The 18,636-nt window shown below is 42.1% G+C and overlaps 2 protein-coding genes across 2 annotated transcripts; one reads left to right on the forward strand and one right to left on the reverse strand.

Annotated features, from left to right (window-relative positions):
• Nucleotides 1-335: 335 nt before the first annotated feature.
• Nucleotides 336-3,279, reverse strand: bloc1s6 (biogenesis of lysosomal organelles complex-1, subunit 6, pallidin). The gene is made up of 6 exons (XM_037697156.1): nucleotides 2,922-3,279; nucleotides 1,440-1,572; nucleotides 1,032-1,119; nucleotides 870-956; nucleotides 646-800; nucleotides 336-527 (listed from the first exon to the last, which is right to left on the reverse strand). The coding sequence occupies exons 1-5, from the start codon at nucleotides 2,959-2,961 to the stop codon at nucleotides 681-683; spliced, it is 468 nt and encodes a 155-aa protein (XP_037553084.1). The 5' UTR covers nucleotides 2,962-3,279; the 3' UTR covers nucleotides 336-527; nucleotides 646-680.
• A 282-nt stretch (nucleotides 3,280-3,561) lies between these two features.
• slc30a4 (solute carrier family 30 member 4) lies at nucleotides 3,562-15,595 on the forward strand. The gene is made up of 8 exons (XM_037697166.1): nucleotides 3,562-3,706; nucleotides 5,208-5,710; nucleotides 8,374-8,520; nucleotides 9,504-9,657; nucleotides 9,756-9,963; nucleotides 10,957-11,062; nucleotides 11,754-11,888; nucleotides 14,903-15,595. The coding sequence occupies exons 2-8, from the start codon at nucleotides 5,311-5,313 to the stop codon at nucleotides 15,055-15,057; spliced, it is 1,305 nt and encodes a 434-aa protein (XP_037553094.1). The 5' UTR covers nucleotides 3,562-3,706; nucleotides 5,208-5,310; the 3' UTR covers nucleotides 15,058-15,595.
• The last annotated feature ends 3,041 nt before the right edge of the window (nucleotides 15,596-18,636 follow it).

The raw sequence follows: 18,636 nt of genomic DNA on the forward strand, positions 1-18,636 counted from the left end.
GTAAAAGGCATCAGAAGCGTTTGCATGAAGGAGTAAACAGTCTTTGCTTCATCCTCCTCCTCTTCCTCTAAGAGGAACCAGATTTGTTAACGAAGTCTGTCTTTGGTTTGTTCTCGACAAACACGATCTGACTGGAAACCATTTCAAAGATGATTACATTCAAACGCTCGCATCATTTCCCCGTTTGTTCTGTTCAAGCCGCTGCAGACTTTGATCTGAAGCTCGACAAAACTGACCCAGGAAGTCCGGTACCGTTTGAGACAGATTTTCCACAAGAAGCTCCTGATGAAGTCGAAGACGAGGTGAGGAAACATCCACAGAAATCTTAAAAGTTCCGTTTGTGGAGGCTGGTGAGTTTGATAAAAAATGTAAAAAATAAAAATTATTTATTTGACCCAGAAGTGAGATGAAGAGGAGAAAATGTGAGACTGTGCAGTGCTGCCAGGTCAAAGGTCAGATAGAAAACATCCAGATGTCTGACAGATCTGCAGCAGGAGGTTCTGCAGAGCGCCACCTCTGTCCAGATCCTGTGTGTGGATCAAAAGAATCAGTGGATAAAGTCACAGAGGACTCTGGTGGACTGCAGATGAGCAGATAAAAGTCTCAGCTGTCTCCGGTTAGAAATAAATAAAAATCATGAATGACCTGAGCTGCAGAGCGAGCTTCTGCAGAGGAAACATTCAGGATCTCTTGGCAGGTCTGGCCGTCAGCTGCCTCTCTCTCTCAAGCTCCTTCTCCTTCTGCTGCTCCTTCTCCAGCGCCTCCTTCTGCTTCTGCTGCTGCAGCTTCAGAGCTCGTTTCTGAAAGGAACCAGACCTTCAGGTTGGATCCAGAGCTGTACTGCTCCCTCTGATGGACAGACCTCCTACCTTCAGTTTCGTTGTCTTCTCGTGCAGCACGATCATCTCCTTCCTGATGGTCACCAGTTTGTTCTGATAAACTTTGGCTTCTGTGAACTGAAGAGAACAGACCGGGTCAGTGCTGGTTCCTGCTCCTGCAGCAGAAACAACATGGGATCATTTGGAACAAACCAGAGAGTTGAGGTCCAGTACGGAGTTACATTCCCTGAACTTGGTGACTTCCTGGTCCAGAGTGTCTAAGAGGATCAGCTGGTTCTGTCTGAGCGAGACAAAAGGAAAGAGGAGTGACAATAATGATGTCATTCATTCAATCAACCTTTATTTACACAGATAAGTCACAGTGAGCCTAGAAGACTCATTTACAAGTGAGATCTGTATAGGCAGACAAAAAAGTAACGAAACTGGACACATGTCGGAGTTGGACAAAGAATTCACAAAGAACCCCAACCAACACAAGAACCTCAGACCAAACACAGCTGCTGGACTCAGTCCAGAACCCGTCACAGATCCACAGGTTCTCCTCAGAGAGACTGAGCATGACGTGAAGCTGTGAAAGATCCTGAAGAACCAGGAACTCACGTCAGCTCCTGGAGGGCTCGTTTAGAGTTCTTCAGGTCTGGTAAGTAGTGAGACAAAAGTCCTTCTGTCAGTTTATCCACACACAGGTTCTGATCCGAGGTGGAGCTCTGCAGAACCTCCTGCTTCTGCAGACCTGTTGGATCAGAAAGCACAAAGATGGTTTTAATGAACGAAGCAGATCTGGACTGAATTTAAACACAAACCCATCCAGCTCTTCGTTCTGAGGGAAGACACTCTGATGTGAACACTGAGAGTGGAATAAAAAAAAAAAAAAAAAAAAAAAACAAGCTCAGAACCTTCGACCAACAGGTCTCAGTGCAGAATCCAAACAGTGAGCTGTGTAAAAAAAAAAAACTCAGAGGCTCTTCTGATAAAATCTGTTTTAAATTATGTTTTCTGCACCTTAAAGTAAAAAATAAATAAAAATTGAACAGCATCAGGCAGAACTGGGCGGTCCAGAAGTTCTGATACATGATTTGTCCATTCAGAGATAAATCTGTTCCTCAACAGAATAAAAACAGAAGTTCTGATCTGTTAATGCTCGTTTCCTCTCTAAGTGGCACTGTGGTCGTTGTCTGAAAGCCGAGTCTCGCTCTGAAGCGGGTCCCCATGAGGAGGCAGAGGATCAGACACCACTGGGTGATGAAGAGGAGGAACATCTTGGATAAAACAAAGTCCACCCTCCTTCACTTTCAGGGTCTTTATCGGGTTTTTATCGGGTTCTAAAGGATCCAAAAATAACCTGAAGTGAACATAAACACTCATCAGGTTCCACCGAGTCATTCTTTATTAAGCAGAAACAAATTGTTAAAGCAGGGCGTGAAAACTGTGTCCAGCCTACAGACATTTACCCAGAATTCACTGCAGTGTACAGCTCCTCCAGCTGTCAGCACAGTGGTGGAGGACTGATGGTTTGGGCTCCTGTCAGTCACTGAGTGGACCAGGAACTCCTCTGTAGACCAAAGAGTTCTGGAGTCAAATGTACCAAACTGGGTCCAACAGGACCATGACCCTAAACACAGCAGATGATCTACAACAGAACGGGGCAGATGGGACAGATCTAAGGTACTGCAATGGTCCCGTCAGAGTCCAGAGCTGCAACCTGACTGAAACACTGTGGTGGACATTCAGAGCGCTGAGCAGAACCCTCAGTGATGAAAAAAAGAATGCACCAGAACTCCTCCAGGACCATAAGAAAGGCTGATGATATCCAACAGAGAACCACTGAGGGTCCTCCTGCTGAAGGAGGTTCTGTTGGGTCAGGGCTGAACCCAGTTTCTGTGTAATACATGAAGATTCGGTGGAACCTGTTGTGTTTTTGTTCACTTCATGTCAGATCTGGATCATAGAAGAAGCTGATTTAAAAAAAAAACAGATCAGGTTTATTAGATCCTGAAAACTGAAAGATAGTGGACTTTATTCGTCCCTGGACTTCAAGTCCACCTAACTGGTCTCAAACACCAAAATCCCACAGACACAAACCTGGAAGTTGGCTCTGGGACGAAAGTCCTTCATCCTCCATGTCCTCTGCCTCTATGTGAGGGACAGCAGCCCGAACCTGACACTTGTACCTGAGCTGCAGGCTAACCTCTTGTAGCTGCAGTCGAGTTAGCTGCTAGCTTCTGAAGCTACTTCCGGGCTGATTTTAGCACTGAATGATCCCAAAGCTCTGCAGTCTGAACCTTTCTCTTTACCCGTCCTTTTTTTTCTGACTTCCCGCCCGGTGGACACCAGCTGCAGCTCTTATCTCTCTACTTAAAACGACACACACAAAACAAAAACAACAAAAGATTCTTTAAGATTTAGTGTAGCGCGTGAGTCTGCATCATGTGACCTGTGTATTGTCACGTGATTACGTCAGCGCGTAAGATGCACAAACCGTTTACGCCACGCAGTGTCAGTATTTCTCATTTTCGGCATCAAATAAATAAATATAAAAAAAGTAGATAATGTAAAGGTTTGAAGGTTGAAGACAAAGGTAAAAACTTCGTGAATCAACACCTGGAACAAAGTACCTGAGGTTTTTTTTTTTACTTTATTTGTTTTTTATTTCTCGTTCAGTGACGTTGAAATGAATGTTATACTCCACCCAGCCTGCAGGGGGCGCTCGTTCCTTCTGATCGGTCTTGGAGCCTGGTTCTTTATGCGTCTTCATGGGACTGAACCAGTCGGTCTTGTTCAATTCGGAATCTAAGGTTAGCGTGTTTAGTGTAGTTTTATCATGACAGCTCTGAGTTTGACAGCGGAATGAGGAGACAAATTTGTGGGTGAGTCAGTTTTATTTGGTTTAATCAAATATGGCGCTAAAAGCAGAATGTTTGCCTGAATCGACGAGCTGCTAGCTAACCTGTTACTGTTTTAGCCAAACCGTTGTCAAAGTTTTTGTTTCGTGTGGAGTCCCAACAGGGTACCGACCGGAGACCCGGTTCTGAAACTGCTGAGCTGATGTTGTCTCTGTGTGTTTTGATCACTTTCTGTTTGTCGGAATCATCCGGACTGCAGAAGGCAGCTTCTCTGTAAACATTCTCCAGGTCGGACAGCCGGGCACGGCTGGTCACGTGAGCTCAAAAAGGCTGACATCCTAAACAGTATGGTTGAAAAAAACAACAACTGTACTATAAGTCCAGTTTCTGCAACATCCTGAAGAACAAACAATAAACAGCAACTTAGGGAAAATTCAATGGAAAATGTCCAAATTTGCAGCGGCCTTTGTATTGAAATTTCACATGAGATCTTGGTGACATTTGGCGAGCAACATCTGGAGGTGCAAGTCCAGTTGTTTCGGGTTTTTTTAACCCCCTTTTTTTTTTTTAGATTTATCACGGCCTGGATGACTGAGAATGTTCACCAGCAAGGATGCTGACATGTTGGTTTGGAGGAAAGTTGACAAAGAAGCACCCAAACAGAAAATATTTAATGTTTCTATCTGTAAGAACGAGAAGAAAACATGGAGAGCTGCTGTAGGAACACTTTACCACGTACCACTTTACATCTGTTTTAATCACCAGCATTTTTAAGTATAAATTAAATGATTGTGTAGAGATCTGTACTTGTCCACTGCCTTGAGTGAATATAAACCTGAATTATACAAAACTGATTGAAATACAGAGTGATGAAAACAGGATCAAAACATTTGATATAATGACAACAAAGTCCGTGCTCAATAATCCAGGTATACAATCCAACATTTTTCAGTCAGGTCATCTGGACAGTTTCTTTTTTTTGAGCTGAAATGTTTCGCCTTCGATCCGGAAGCCTTCATCGTCGGATCGAAGGCGAAACGTTTCAGCACAAAAAAAAGAAACTGTCCAGATGACCTGACTGAAAAATGTTGGGTTTGATATAATGGTACTAGATTTTATTCTCTGTTATTAGATTCTTGAAAGCCATTTATATACTTATATATATTTTACTTGTTATTTTATGTTTATCTGAAACTGTTTAATAAGTGCTGTTACATAAATTTGACTGTGTGAGTGTTCAAAATAGTGTGAATTGATGGTCTTCGTTTTGTCAGTTAACACTGAATATATTGAATATTAACATTTAATGAGAACCTTTACAACTGTAAGTTATTAAAATAATTCTAACGTGGACTCTTTGGTTTAGGTGTAACATCTTTGTAGTTCAACTCAGGCGACACCATCGGGTCATTTAGTCGTATCCGCCAGGAGTTTATCCGGTGTTCATATCCTGACAACATTCCTGCACGTACCGGAAGGAATATATGAGGTAAAAACTAAATAATCTACTTCTCTTGTCTGTCAGTTTTTCACAACACAGCAGGCTTTACCCCCTACCAAAAATGACGGATGACATCACGCCAACTTCGAGAATGATCACCTGGAGATCCTGATCAGAAATATTAAAGATGTCGGGCGGGAAGCTGTTTGGAAAGGTTCGGTCCGCTTTCAGAAGGGAGCGGACCGACTGGGACCTGAGCGACACCGCCCCCTTCGACTTATCGTCAGAGCTGGATGACGATGACACCCCGAGGTTCAACCGGCTGCAGGTGGTGGTCTCCGGGGAGATGTCGGACTACTCGGCTGGGGCTCCATCCAACGGAGCGCCGGTCAACACGGTGCTGGTATCTGCTGAGGAGGAGGACGATGACTCCTTGTTGGACCCATCCATCGGTGTACCCGGGACCAACATGGACCCCTGTGAGTCCTGCAGCCGGAGGAGGGAGCGGGTCCGGCACCGCCGGGTGATGAAGAGGCTGGTCCTCGCAGCTCTGCTCTACTTCTTGTTCATGATAGGAGAGATCATAGGTGAGTTTATGAACTCCTGTTTCTCTTGAAAAACTCTGGTTTTCAACAGAAATTCATGTATTTACACTACAAACCTTACAAACTTTTCAGGTCTGTTAGCAAAATATCTCATGAACCACTGGATGGATTTTAATAAAACTTCCAGGAAACAAGTGGAGACAACCCAATTCAACATGTCCGCCACAGTCAAACCATCTTAAAACAACACACAAATGGCCTAAACTATGTCAGTTTTACAGATAATGTGCTTAAACTTGAAGTGTTAGTAACCAAGCATCATCTTCAGCACGTATTCTGAAAGCTATAGATTGGGCAAGGGCTTTGTTTAAAGTTTAGCTTTAATTCTTTGTGTGTCTGTCAGCAAAATATCTCATGAGCCTCTGAAAGGGTTTTAATGAAATGTTAACACAATTTAAAATAGCTGTCACAGCCATTCTTATTTAGCCAACACAAACGTCTCTAACTCAGTGAATTTTACAGATGTTGAGCTAAGATTTAGTATGGTAGTAGCTAAGAGTCATTTTCAATACCCCCCCCCCCCCCCATTAATTATAGTTAATCAGCTTTTTGGGACCAAAGCAACCAGTGCTGTGTTTATCTGTCAGATTTGACTGAGCCAGCTGAAAGAAGCGGTTTGATTAACAGCTGGCCTCGCACTCCTCAAATATTTAAATGCAGCTGGTTAAACAGTGACTAACGTGATGGTCAAACATCTGTTTACCTCTGCTCTGAACCGACAAATCCACTGAAGACACAACTTCATGATCTGAGCGCTGAGTCAGCGTCCATCTGAGCGCTGAGTCGGCATCACGAGGTCCTTTTCCTGTTTTTGTTTTCTTATGTTTTCCTCCTGCATACGGCAATTTTAATTATTCATACATCAAAATGTCCAGCTCATTCAGGAGATTTTAAACTTTTAGTTTTTGAAACTTATACTTTTTAAAATATTAAACTATTTATTAAAATATCTTCTGATTTCTTTTTTTAAACTTTGTTCTCGTTGAAGAAGGTTTCAGCCTCTGTCTGTCTTATTAGGCCACTTTTAGCTTTAAGCTACAGTTTTGCTACTTTTAACTAGGTTTTTGCTACCCTTAGCTTTTAGCTAGCATTCAGCCTTGTCAACAACTTTCAGCATCACACTGTATTTTTGTAAACATTTAGTTGTTTCTTTAATCATCTGAAACGTTCAGACCAAGGCTTCCTTCTCTAAAGTTAAACCTTGAAGAGTCTGAAACTGCTTCCTAAGAACAAAGTAAACATGATTAAATGTTATCTGTTTCATATCGGCTTTGTTTGACTTCCTGTTTGAGATCATGACCGTATTTATTGTCCAGCACTCTGATGTGATCCTTTCTGAACCCATCCTGTTCTGTTTTGTTGATGTAATGTTTTTAGAGTTTATTACAGTTCAGAAATTGTTTTATTTTCCTGCGCTGCATGTTTGTTTTCATCTGACCTCCAACCAGATGTCTCTGCAGATCTGTATTTCTGACTAAAACAAAGAGAATCAGTTTCTGTTGAAGCTTTCTCTTTTTTTTTCTCATTTAATTTATTTTATCGTCTACAAAAAGCAGACCGATCCAGATCCGGACCCACGTAAAGTCTCAGCTGGACACAGACTGGGTCTTTCTAGCCTTTGTGGTAATGATTCTGAAAAGCTTTTCCAGTGTTTCCAGTACTTTCTGCAGGTGGGCGGGTTCCCCTGTATGGTGGGCATGAAAAACCTTACCAGCTCAGAGCATTGGAAGAGCTCACGACTACAGCGGCTTTATGGTTATTATTATAAATAAAACGAGAGAAATTAACCAGCGAGTTAAATGTTTAGTTGTTTTAGTAAAAATTATCACTGCACTTCAATATTGCTGCTTTAAAAGCTCTTTATTTAGATTTTATTTAAATAAACGATAAAAACAGAACTATATCTGTTCTATACATTTATTTTTGTATTATCTGTTCATGTCACACCCTGAGAAAAAGTATTTAATGTGACGGTACATTCGGAACACAGAACTGAACCAACTTCTTTATGGGTTGGGGGACGGGGCACTGTGTCCATGTCCAGAGGCAGGGACACCCTGGACATGTCTCCAGTCCATCACAGGGACACATAGAGACAAATGAGACAACCAACTATTCACTCTCTCACTCACACCTAAAGACAATTTAGCCTAACATGCACGTTTTTGGTCTGTGGGAGGAAACCAGAGTACCTGCAGAAAACCCACGCATGCACGGAGAGAACATGCACACTCCACCCAGAAAGGCTCTCAGCCGGGATTTGATTCAATAGCGTTCTCGCTGAGAGGCAGCAGCTCTACCAACTGCGCCACCGTGCCGCCAAAAGAGCTGAAATTTACTGAAGTCAAACTTAAGCACAAAGCTGAAAGCAGCGGGTGAAGCAACAAACAGCTGAAGCAGATTTTAAGAAAACAAGTTTGTGAAAAGAATTAATAAATATGTTAATGTAGGAAAACTTTAGTATAAAAGTTAAAAGTCAGAAAATCTCTGAATGAGCTGAAGGTTTATTCTTATGAACAGTTTGTTTGAACTTTAGGCACACCTAGTCTAATGTGTGAGATCTGTAACTGTCTCGTCTCATGTTCGTGTCAGTGTGGTTTCCGGTGGAGACTTCAACGTGTTTAAATCTCATGTTTGTCCTTCAGGTGGTTACGTGTCCAACAGTTTAGCCATCATGACGGATGCTGTTCACATGTTAACAGACGTGGTGGGGATCTTGTTTTCTCTGCTCGCCCTCTGGCTCTCCACTAAACCTCCAACCAAAAGGTTCACCTTCGGCCTGCATCGCCTCGGTGAGACACACACACACACGCACTCACACACAGTCTGCAGCAGCATCCTGTCTATTGTTTGTAGCAGCAGATTTTTTTCTGCAGGTTCATCACTTTGAGATAAGTGTTTTTCCACCTGAAGGCGGATCAGAGACACATCGCTTCAGCAACTGAAAATAATTCACTGTCTGAATAATTATTAACTCGTCGTGTATCGTTGTTTATAAAACCCCTTCAGTAACTCCTTATTATACTTGTTTTCAGTGTTCACATGTTCCAAAGCTTATAAAATAAAAAAATCAGCCGTGTGGAAATGATCAAAGGTCGTTAGCTCTGCTGACTTGTCGTTCAGGATTTATTCACATCTTAAACTTTATATAAGATTTTTAAACACCCTGACAGTCTGTAAAACGCTTGAATCACTTTATTATGTTGTTATGAAACATTTCACGGACTTTATTCAAGCCATTCTCAACTGTTTATATGCTTATTACTTATGAGTAATCAATAACTTACCTGCATCAGACAGCAGTGCACTCTGAACAGTCATGGAATGGTTCTGGAGAAACCAATCTGAAGACGGTCATTTGAGAGCGTCAGCCTCTAAAACAAGCTGGACCTCCAACGGGCTTTAGACTTTGACCCGTGTTACATTTGGACCTGTCGGTAACGGACTGAGCTTCGGTCTACAGGGTCCAGTTTGTTTTTTACAGTAAAATGTTTCACAAGATCAGATGAATTTCCCTGGTCTTCAGAACCACAGACCTTTACTTTGGGTTATCCTGATTCATGATCGATAATCCAGGTAGAAAAATCCAACCAAGTTAAGTCAGGTCCTCTGGTTCACCAGTTGACTGGGTCAACTGGTGGACCCACAATGTGAATGTGCGCTTTGGACTGATGAAGTCTTTTGGATAAAAGACGAAACGTTTCAACAAAAAGAAACCGTCCAGAGGACCTGACTTAACTTTGACCCTCTCTGACGGCTGAATGTGGCGTTGCAGAAGTGGTGTCGGCCGTCCTCAGCGTGCTGCTCATCTACATCCTGACGGCCATCTTGCTGTACGAGGCGGTCCAGAGGACCGTCCACCAGGACTTTGACATCGATGGAGACATCATGCTCATCACTGCGGCCGTGGGCGTAGCCGTCAACCTCATGTGAGTCGGACAAAAGAGTTCAGTCCAAAGTCCAGCTGCAGGTTCTGAAAACTCAATCATTTTAATGTTTGAACTAAATCTCTGTTCTTCTTCTTCAGAATGGGTTTCTTATTAAACCAAGGTGGTCACCTCCACTCACACGGACACGGTCACTCCCACGGCACTGCGGCGCCTGCAGGTTCTGCTGGGTCGGGTCATCAGGGGCCGCACGGCAGCCTGGCTGTGAGAGCAGCCTTCATCCACGCTTTAGGAGATCTTCTTCAGAGCGTCGGGGTGCTCATAGCTGCTTACATCGTCCGCTTCAAGGTACTCCAGAACCGAGCTCATCTCAGAACCTAATCATCGATGGCAGAGGTCGACATTAAAGCAGGTTCTGGTTGACTGAGGCGACTGTTTTCTTCTTGGACAACCAGAACAACCTCAAATGTGGATTAAAGTTTTCCGTCTGTCATTTTTATTGTCTGTAAAAATGAAAACGTGTTTTTTGTTGTGGTCGTGTTAAAAACAAGTCCAGTCCAAAGATGATCCAGGGATTAAACCGAGGTTGCTTTAAACCAGTAAACAGAACCAGAGCCACAGTTTGACCCAGTCAGATTGGGGTGGGGTCTGGTACACGGCAGGTGATTGACTCAAAGATAGACTGCAGGGGAGAGCACCCATCAGTTTTCTGGAGTGTTTTCAAGGAGGACACCCTAACAGAACCGCCCTCCCCTTCATGAAGGTGATGACGTAAGAAATTATTAAACATGTTCACACGTGACCCATTCGCTGCAACTTTGTATTGAACATTAATTTGTTTGGAGCATCGTTGTCATTCAGACATGTGCAACCTGCGCACGTGACACAACTCCGTGTTAAAGAGAGGGAGAGAGAGACAGGCTGTCTCTGCTGCTTTAGTTTATCTAAATAAATAAAAACATTAAAAGACAAATGTTTATGTCCCAGATTATAACAGTGATGTGTGTCTCGGTGTAACTTAAATTTTTACCTTAAACTCAGGAAGTTCTCAGAGTCAGTTTCAGGTCTTTGTAATTGATCATAAATATATAAATTACACACCGTGTAAACTACAGTGTTTTAACAACAACAAGGTGTCTGTCTGGATGAGCTCAACTTGATTATATTTAGAAACATACTGAGAGCGAACTGTACTATGATACATGTACTTAAATAAACGATCAACTATGGAAAAAAAAAAAAAAAAGTATAATCCCTTTGAATGAAAGAATATAAGTAAAATGGTTTGCTGGCTCTACAAACATGAAACACTTCAGTAACGGATCTGTCTTGACTTCACAGCCGGAGCTGAAGTTGGCAGATCCCATCTGCACCTACATCTTCTCTGTTCTGGTTCTGTTCACTACAGTCCGCATCATAAGAGACACTACAGTCATCGTGCTGGAAGGTACGTCCAGGTTTCCTCCTAAAGGCCCTGTCACTAACATTTTAGAGAACGAATGTCGATGTGTGTGAACTCTTGTCTGACGCTGAAGCTGGACTAAAATGAATCGACTGGAACCGTTTTTAGACGTAAACATGCCGAGCTGACAAATGTCTCATTGACTTGTTTTGCGATGGACGTGAGTGTAAGTCGTGCTCAGTGTGTTGGAGCAGTTTGTGACGAGGGCAGCTGTCCCACAGTGACGTGTAGCATCAGCGAACGAAAAACACAGTACAACGCAACACAAACACGCTGCTGTAAGTTGGCAGCACTCTGATCTACGATCACAGATATGGCCACGCCAGCCCACATGTACATGCACAAAATGATCAGCGAATGCCGACATGTTGCTGATAAGTTGTTTGCAACAGGTGAGTCATGCACAAGTTCACCCATGTTAAGTAGACAGATTCCCTTTGTCCTGTTTATCATTGCAGCATGCTCCAACATGCTGCACAAGTTCAGCGTGACACTAACACTCTGCACGAGTCAAGGCGCTCAGGTTTGAAACAAGTTGTGCACACATACACGGCTGGGTTTAACTCACCTGTTGCATACCTGCAGCACGTCACCATGCACTGATGCTACACATCACTGTGGGACGGCCCTAAAGTTCTGCTCAGAGCTCAGTGTGTTTGTCCCTCTGCTCCCGTAGGTGTTCCCAGACACCTGGACGTCCAGCGGATCAAAGAGGACCTCCTGAAGCTGGAGGACGTCCGGTCAGTGGACGAGCTGAACGTGTGGGCGCTGACGGCTGATAAGACGGCAGCGCTGGTGCATCTGCAGCTTGGTGAGTACCTCAGGAAGGAGCTCGGGACGATTCGCTGCTGCAGCTCCTTTCTGATTGGACTGTTGAACCAACGTTTGTCTCGACGTCCTCTCTGGAATTGCCTCATTTTTATTCTTACCTGAGTTTTAGGCTGCAGCCACACAAGAACAGCATTTACTGAAAACTCACACAGAAACGGCTTCTAGGAACATCTGAAATGTATTTCTTTCAACAAGGTGTTCTTACGGGATTTACCCAAATGATGATGTCATAGACCCACCTGTAAGCTGACCTTTGACCCCAGGGATGACTTCTTACCCGCTGCAGACACCATGTCATAGACCCACCTGTAAGATGACCTTTGACCCCAGGGATGACTTCTTACCCGCTGCAGACACCAGCTCCTCAGCTCCAGCAAGATTACGAGAATATATTTAGAAATAAACAAATATAGATTTGTAAAAATGGTGTTCCTGTGGGCGGGGCTTTAGTGGCGCTTCCACATTCAGAGGGCGGGGCCTTAGCTGCGCTGGCATTTGCAGAAGTATCTGAAGGTAAAGTAGAACTTCTGTTTGTAGAAACGTTTCTCCATGTGAGGAGAGACCCGATTAGTGTTTCTGTAATTTGGCGTAGAGTTTATTTCTGTTGAACATTTCAAAACAACCACAGAGGATCAAAGTCCAAGAGGACCAATAATTCAACAAGAAAACAAACGTCAAACATTATCGAATAAAGCCAAAGTTTAAAAGAAGGACATAAATCTATAAAAAGTTTCATTAAAAGACAAGTTGAAGTCAGAAAAAAATAACAATATAATATTCAACAACCTGAACAAATCAACATTTAAAGTCAGGAAGTTCCACAGGTCAGGGACCAGAACCCTCTGGGTTTGGTCCTTCTGCTCATAAGTCCAGATGAAGTGAACATTAGGAGTGTCCTGATGGTTTTACAGTAAATTATTTGGGTTCTCTAACAGAGGGAGTTGTCATCTCACTCTTCCACACTTTTGGACCTGGACCAGTTGGTTTGGCTCGGATCAGACCTGATGGTGCTGCAGAACATGGAGGAGCTGAGAGGAACAAGAACACCAACATTCATCAGAACTGTTAATGAATTCACTCTAAAGGTCCAAAATAACTGTTAATCTACCATCTCTGTGTCATCTCACATGGGTTACAAACAAAGCTGCTGTTAAATCACCTGAGATCACAACCGGTTCTGTTGGCAGAAAGCAAAACAACCGGTTCTGCTTGGTTTATTCTGCCTTATGAAAGATATTTATATCTTTAGTAAAGCTGCAGTTTGAATGAGGGGGGTGGGGGGGGGGGGGGGGTCAGAACCCAGACCTGGACCTGGTCTGAATCTGACGGCAGCTCTGGGCTCAGGATTATAGATTAACTTGAACTTTGTTTGGTGAGGACAAACTCTGAACAGCTGCTGAAACTAGCTGAAGGAGCTGACAGCTGTTACAGCTAAAAGAAGCTAAATTGGTTCACAAGTTAAAAAAAAAAAAAGCCAGAACAGAAGCTTAAAGCAGCTAAAGCTAACAGAGACAGAGACCGAATGTTTTTGCAGAAATAGAGATTTTAAAGTATTTCTACATAAACTATTTGTTAAAAGTTAAAACTCACAGCGTCTGTGTCCTGAAAGAGCTGAAGCTAAACCAGACTAAAGACTGCAGAAGAATTCAGAACAGCACGAAGAACAGAACCACAGGCAAACAATATTTTGTTTAATAAGTCAGGATAACTTTATGTTTTTTATAAAACGATGACATGTTGTGAAATTAAAGATGAATATTTTCACACGTCTTCATCAGTCTGAAAGGCAAATATCTGTATTTAGTCCAGAGCTGATTCTGGTCTCATGTTTTGACTTTATATGTTAAGGCTGCAGAGTGTGGGTCAGAAAGATCAAAACGGGTCCTGGTTTTCATCCAGAACTTTCTGACTCTTGACTTCTGACAGTTGTTTATTGTCGAGCTAAAATAGTTGCTAAAGTTTTCCAGCTTTTACAGTCTGCATTCAACATCACCCAGTCAGATTTGTTCCATCTCAAACTGGTGCTAAATGTTGATAAAACCAAAGGGATGTTGTTTTCAAACAGGAAGTCGGTCCCGGCAGTTCTTCCTTCTGTTTTATTTACGAACTGTGTTCCTATTTTGTTTGTTGATTCTTACAAATACTTGGGTATCTTGGTCAACCCGCATCTCTTTTAAGCCTCGTGTCAAAAACCTAGTAAGGAAACTGAAAGTTAAACTGGGTTTCTTTTTTTTCAGAAATAGATCCTGTCTAACTCTGAATGCTAGGAAACTTCTTGTAACTTTGACTTTCCTTCCCTCCATTGACTACGGTGACATTATTTACATGAACGCTCCTACAAGCACCCTGCAGATGTTGGATGCTGTCTATCATGGTGCACTAAGATTCATAACTGGCTGTAACTACCGTACCCACCACTGCACCCTGTATTCACTGGTTAACTGGTCATCATTAACTTCACACAGACTCTCTCACTGCTACATTTTCTTCTTTAAATCACTCCTTGGTCTGTTGCCTTCATACATCTCCTCCTACATGTCTCTGCGTGAGTGCAGCTACAGCGTGCGCTCTCAGGACATATTTACGTGCAGTCTCCTCAGTGCAGACTCAACTCGGTGAAAAGGCCTTCTCCTACTCCGCTCTTGAATATCTTGCAAAAAGGTCTGAAGCTCTTGACCTTGACCTCTCTAAGGGATTTTAAACAATTGTTAAGTTCTTGGCAAAAACCAATGCAGACATGTTCCTTTTTTTCAGTGTTTTACCCTATTTCATAATGTAGCTTGTTTTTATTTAGTTTTCTATCACTACTTGCTTTTCATTTATATGCTTTTTATGATTGTCTATTGTTGTCTGTACCTCATCTGTGTTCTTTGTTTAAAACAGCTTTCTGTTTTAAATGAGTCCTCGTGACTCAGTGCGACTAACTTGTATAAATGAAGCTTGAATGACTCCACGTATTAATTAAAATATTTGTTTTAATGTTTTGTGCTATAGCGCCCTCTGCTGCTCAGAACTGGGAGGACGTCCAGGCCAAGGCCCGCCACCTGCTGCTGCACACATATGGCCTGACCCGCTGCACAGTGCAGGTCCAGACCCACAGACTGAGGCTGCTGCGGAGCTGTGTACACTGCCAGCAGCCCAGCGCCTGAACGACCCGTCCCGCAGTGTGGAAACCCAGCGGGCCGAGCACAGTTCTAATTAAACAGAGTCCGACTGCTAAAGCTTCAGGAACTCTTTATCTTTACCAGAACCAGATGTGATTCAGTGAGCAGAAGACCTCTGATTCATCACATGGAGGAGCTCGTGTTTTGGACTTGGTTCTGACCCCTCAGCTGCTGTAAGGAGGAAACAGACCATCTCAGCAGATGGTTCTTGCCGAAGCTGTGGACATGTTGGAGTCCTTTTGAAAGCTCCTCGCTGCAGAGTCATGAAGACCAGCCCGAAGAACCAGACCCACAGTTCCCTCCTATCCAAGGTCGGTTTGTGCTTCAACTAAAACCAGGTGACCAACGTCAGGTAGGACTGAGGTACCATGGCCCGGCTGTGTCCCTGACTATTCATCCGACTGAGATTTAAACGTCTTCTCCAGCTTCTACGTCGGATCGGTCCGTACTCTGCAGCCGGCCCGACGTGGGTCGGTCACGTTTTCTGTCTGATGTCAGACTTTTCAACGAGGAGCTTTAAACTTGAAACAGTTCGGGGTTGGAGGAGTTTACTCTGGTGTTCTGAGGCAAACTGAACTGTTGTTTGTTTCTAATAAAGACCTAAAACTTCATCTTTCTAGATTCTTTTCAAGTCCGGTCCAGATGCAGCTCCATAAACCATAAAAAGTAAATCCATAACAACTTTTTGTTAAAACAACATTTGACTTTTATATTGTAGCTGAAGAGGTTTCGCTTCACATCAGAGCAGGTTTTTCAGTTTGAAAGTCCCTGAATGAATTTCTAATGAAACTACAACTCCCATCATGCACCAGCTGCTTTGTTGGATCGTTTCTTGCAAGATTTGGGCTGAACTTAAATTTAATATTTTTTAGTCTGAAATGTTTTTTAATTTGTGAATTTTGTCAGCTGTAAATTTAAATTATGAACTTGGAAAATGTTTAAAACATGAAAATGAAATTTTATATTTAATTAACTCTTACAGCACAAGCTTGTTTCAGTTCTCGTCACAAATTTTCTGCAACATGAGTAAATTATTATCCATAGCAGTGAAATAAATATTTATATAAAGACATTAAACAATCCATTATAAAAGTTTGTTTTAGTCTTTGTTGCTTCATTTTCCAGACACACGCCAGAGTTTTCTCTTGAAATCTTAACATTTGAACAGGAAAGGACTTTATAAACTTTACTCTGTTAGAGTATTCTGCAGAAATATGAGAAAACATAACAGCTAATTTAGAAGAACTTTATAAAAGATGTCAATTAAAGCATCAGTCATTGAAAGAGTCCACTCTCCAGCAGTGGTGGGATGTACTGTACTTAAGTGCATTTTTCATAGCTGTACTTTACTTAAATAGAGTTAAACGTGGGTACTTTCGACTTTTACTCCACTACATTTTACATTGTTTGTACTTTCTACTACACTACATTTCTATAATGTGTTGTGTTACAAGTTACTATCACGTTGCGTATTTTTGATTTGTTTGTTAATTGAAAGTAACCAGTGGTGAGAGGGGAACTGGTCCATTGAAGCGCTGCAAAGTGGGCAGGTAACGTTAGACCCGCCTTCAAGAAGAGCTGGGCCAACAACCTATATTCTAGTATATACGTCATTGAGCTGGGTGCACCCACAGCACAGCTAATACACACCAAAATGGCTAATACACCCACCACGGAGAGTCAGCCAGAAGATACACGCCGCCCATGGCCTTATTGAAAGACTGTTCAGTACAGCAGGACAGATTCTGTCTCTCAGACAAGACAAAAAAAAGTTGAACATCAACTTCTTCTGAACTTGAACAAGAAATTCTTGCTGTAATATTAAAATGTGTCAGTTCATGGAATGTTAGGACAAGAGATGTCTCCAAATGTCTCGACACTCGGGTCCAAGTTTTGAAAATGGCGTCGGGAAGTTAAAATATTATTTTAACTAGAGTTGATGCCAAACTGCAGTTGAAATGATCAGTGCCTACTCCTTTGTTAGGTCTGTCTAATGCCCCTTTGTTCAGGTCGACAACTTTTACTTAAATGGATTATTGAGCATGGACCTTTTTGGTTTTGAACCAATTTGACATGACTGTTGAAGAGGAAGAGGGCCGGCACAAGAGGAGGAGGCATGTCAAAGAGACCATCTTAGCACCAACATAACTGGTTTGTTCCACTTTGGAGTAAGTTGTTGGGGCAAGAATCAGTTATGTGTTGTGTGTTTCCTTGACTGATGAAGCCTTCCGGATGGAAGGTGAAACGTTTCAGCAAAAAAAGAAATTGTCCAGATGACCTGACTGAGAATTGTTGGGTTTACCTAAATGTATTTACTGCAGTTAAAATGACACATTGGTTTTGCTTTGTGTTAAATAAAAACTTTCAAAGGTATAATCATTCCTCTTTCTTACTTTGCTTAATGGCATTGAATGTGTTAGGTTGCCTTCAGGCCCTGGCCTCCCTTGCAAAAGAGATCTGTGATATCAGTGGGATTTGCCTGGTTAAATAAAGGTTAATAAACTCTGCATGTCATCCCTGAAATTCTGATGCACAGAATCACAAGTCCAAGTGTGAACTGTGTCACAGAGTAAACACAATAAAAACTGTATTATCTGCAACATTGTTCACTAAAATGGCTCAACACTATTAATGTATTACAGAAAATATACATACAGTAGGCACATTTAATGATATTGTAGACCATTGCATTAGGTAATACATTCAGCAAGTGCTTTTACTTTTAATACTTTTAAGTACTTTTAAAAGCAAGTACTTATTTACTTTTACTAAAGTAAAAACGTTAATGTGGTACTTCTACTTTTACTAGAGTACATTTTTGTCTGTTTATTTGTACTTTTACTTAAATACAGTGCTTGAGTACTTTCTCCACCACTGCTCTCCAGGAAATAATCAACCAGGGTCTGTGGTTCTGACAAATGTAAATATCAAACGTTTTGGTAGAGCTTTGTCCTGACCAGCAGGGGGCGCTCAGCTTCAAACATCAAATCAAAAACTTTTTGATGACGGATATTAAACGTTTCAGAACTCAGTCTGTAAATGTTTTTATTCAACACTGATTTGAAGCACTTCACTGAAAACATCTCAGAAAAACACGGCTTGTGTGTAAACGGTAGAAAAAAAGTTTCATGATGTCATGTGACTAGCGCTGGGGCGGGGGGGGGGGATATGTTGCCACGGCAACTGGGCCACATTCACATCTGTTGTCTGACGAGAAGGTCGAGGTTTGTCTGGACACCTGGAGAAACAGACAAAACACGGGTAACTACAGATTACTGAGTAACTAAAGGTGACTGCAGTTTAAATAAAAGTAACTACAGGGTAACTGCAGGATACCTAAAGGTGACTGCTAAGGAACTAAATGTAACTGCAGAGTAATTAAAGATAACTACAGATTACTGTGTAACTGAAGGTTAACTGCTGAGTAACTAAAGGTAACTAAAAATTAACAAAAGATAACTGCAGTGTAACTGAAGCTGACTGCAGAGTAAATAAAGGTAACTACAGGGTACCTAAAGGTGACTGCTAAGGAACTAAATGCAACTGCAGAGTAATTAAAGATAA

This window comes from Nematolebias whitei, chromosome 2 (assembly GCF_014905685.2).
Source record: "Nematolebias whitei isolate Nwh7 chromosome 2, NemWhi1, whole genome shotgun sequence".
NCBI lineage: Eukaryota > Metazoa > Chordata > Actinopteri > Cyprinodontiformes > Rivulidae > Nematolebias > Nematolebias whitei.

Bases quoted from the DNA above. Each gene is read 5' to 3' on its own strand.
- bloc1s6 (XM_037697156.1), bottom strand. From the start codon at position 2,961: ATGGAGGATGAAGGACTTTCGTCCCAGAGCCAACTTCCAG. The intron at 1,120-1,439 runs GTGAGTTCCTGG...TGTCTCGCTCAG, and splicing joins CGAGCCCTCCAGGAGCTGAC to ACAGAACCAGCTGATCCTCT. The intron at 801-869 runs GTAGGAGGTCTG...GGTTCCTTTCAG, and splicing joins AGAAGACAACGAAACTGAAG to AAACGAGCTCTGAAGCTGCA.
- slc30a4 (XM_037697166.1), top strand. From the start codon at position 5,311: ATGTCGGGCGGGAAGCTGTTTGGAAAGGTTCGGTCCGCTTTCAGAAGG. The intron at 9,964-10,956 runs GTACTCCAGAAC...TTGACTTCACAG, and splicing joins CTTACATCGTCCGCTTCAAG to CCGGAGCTGAAGTTGGCAGA. The intron at 11,889-14,902 runs GTGAGTACCTCA...TTTGTGCTATAG, and splicing joins GCTGGTGCATCTGCAGCTTG to CGCCCTCTGCTGCTCAGAAC.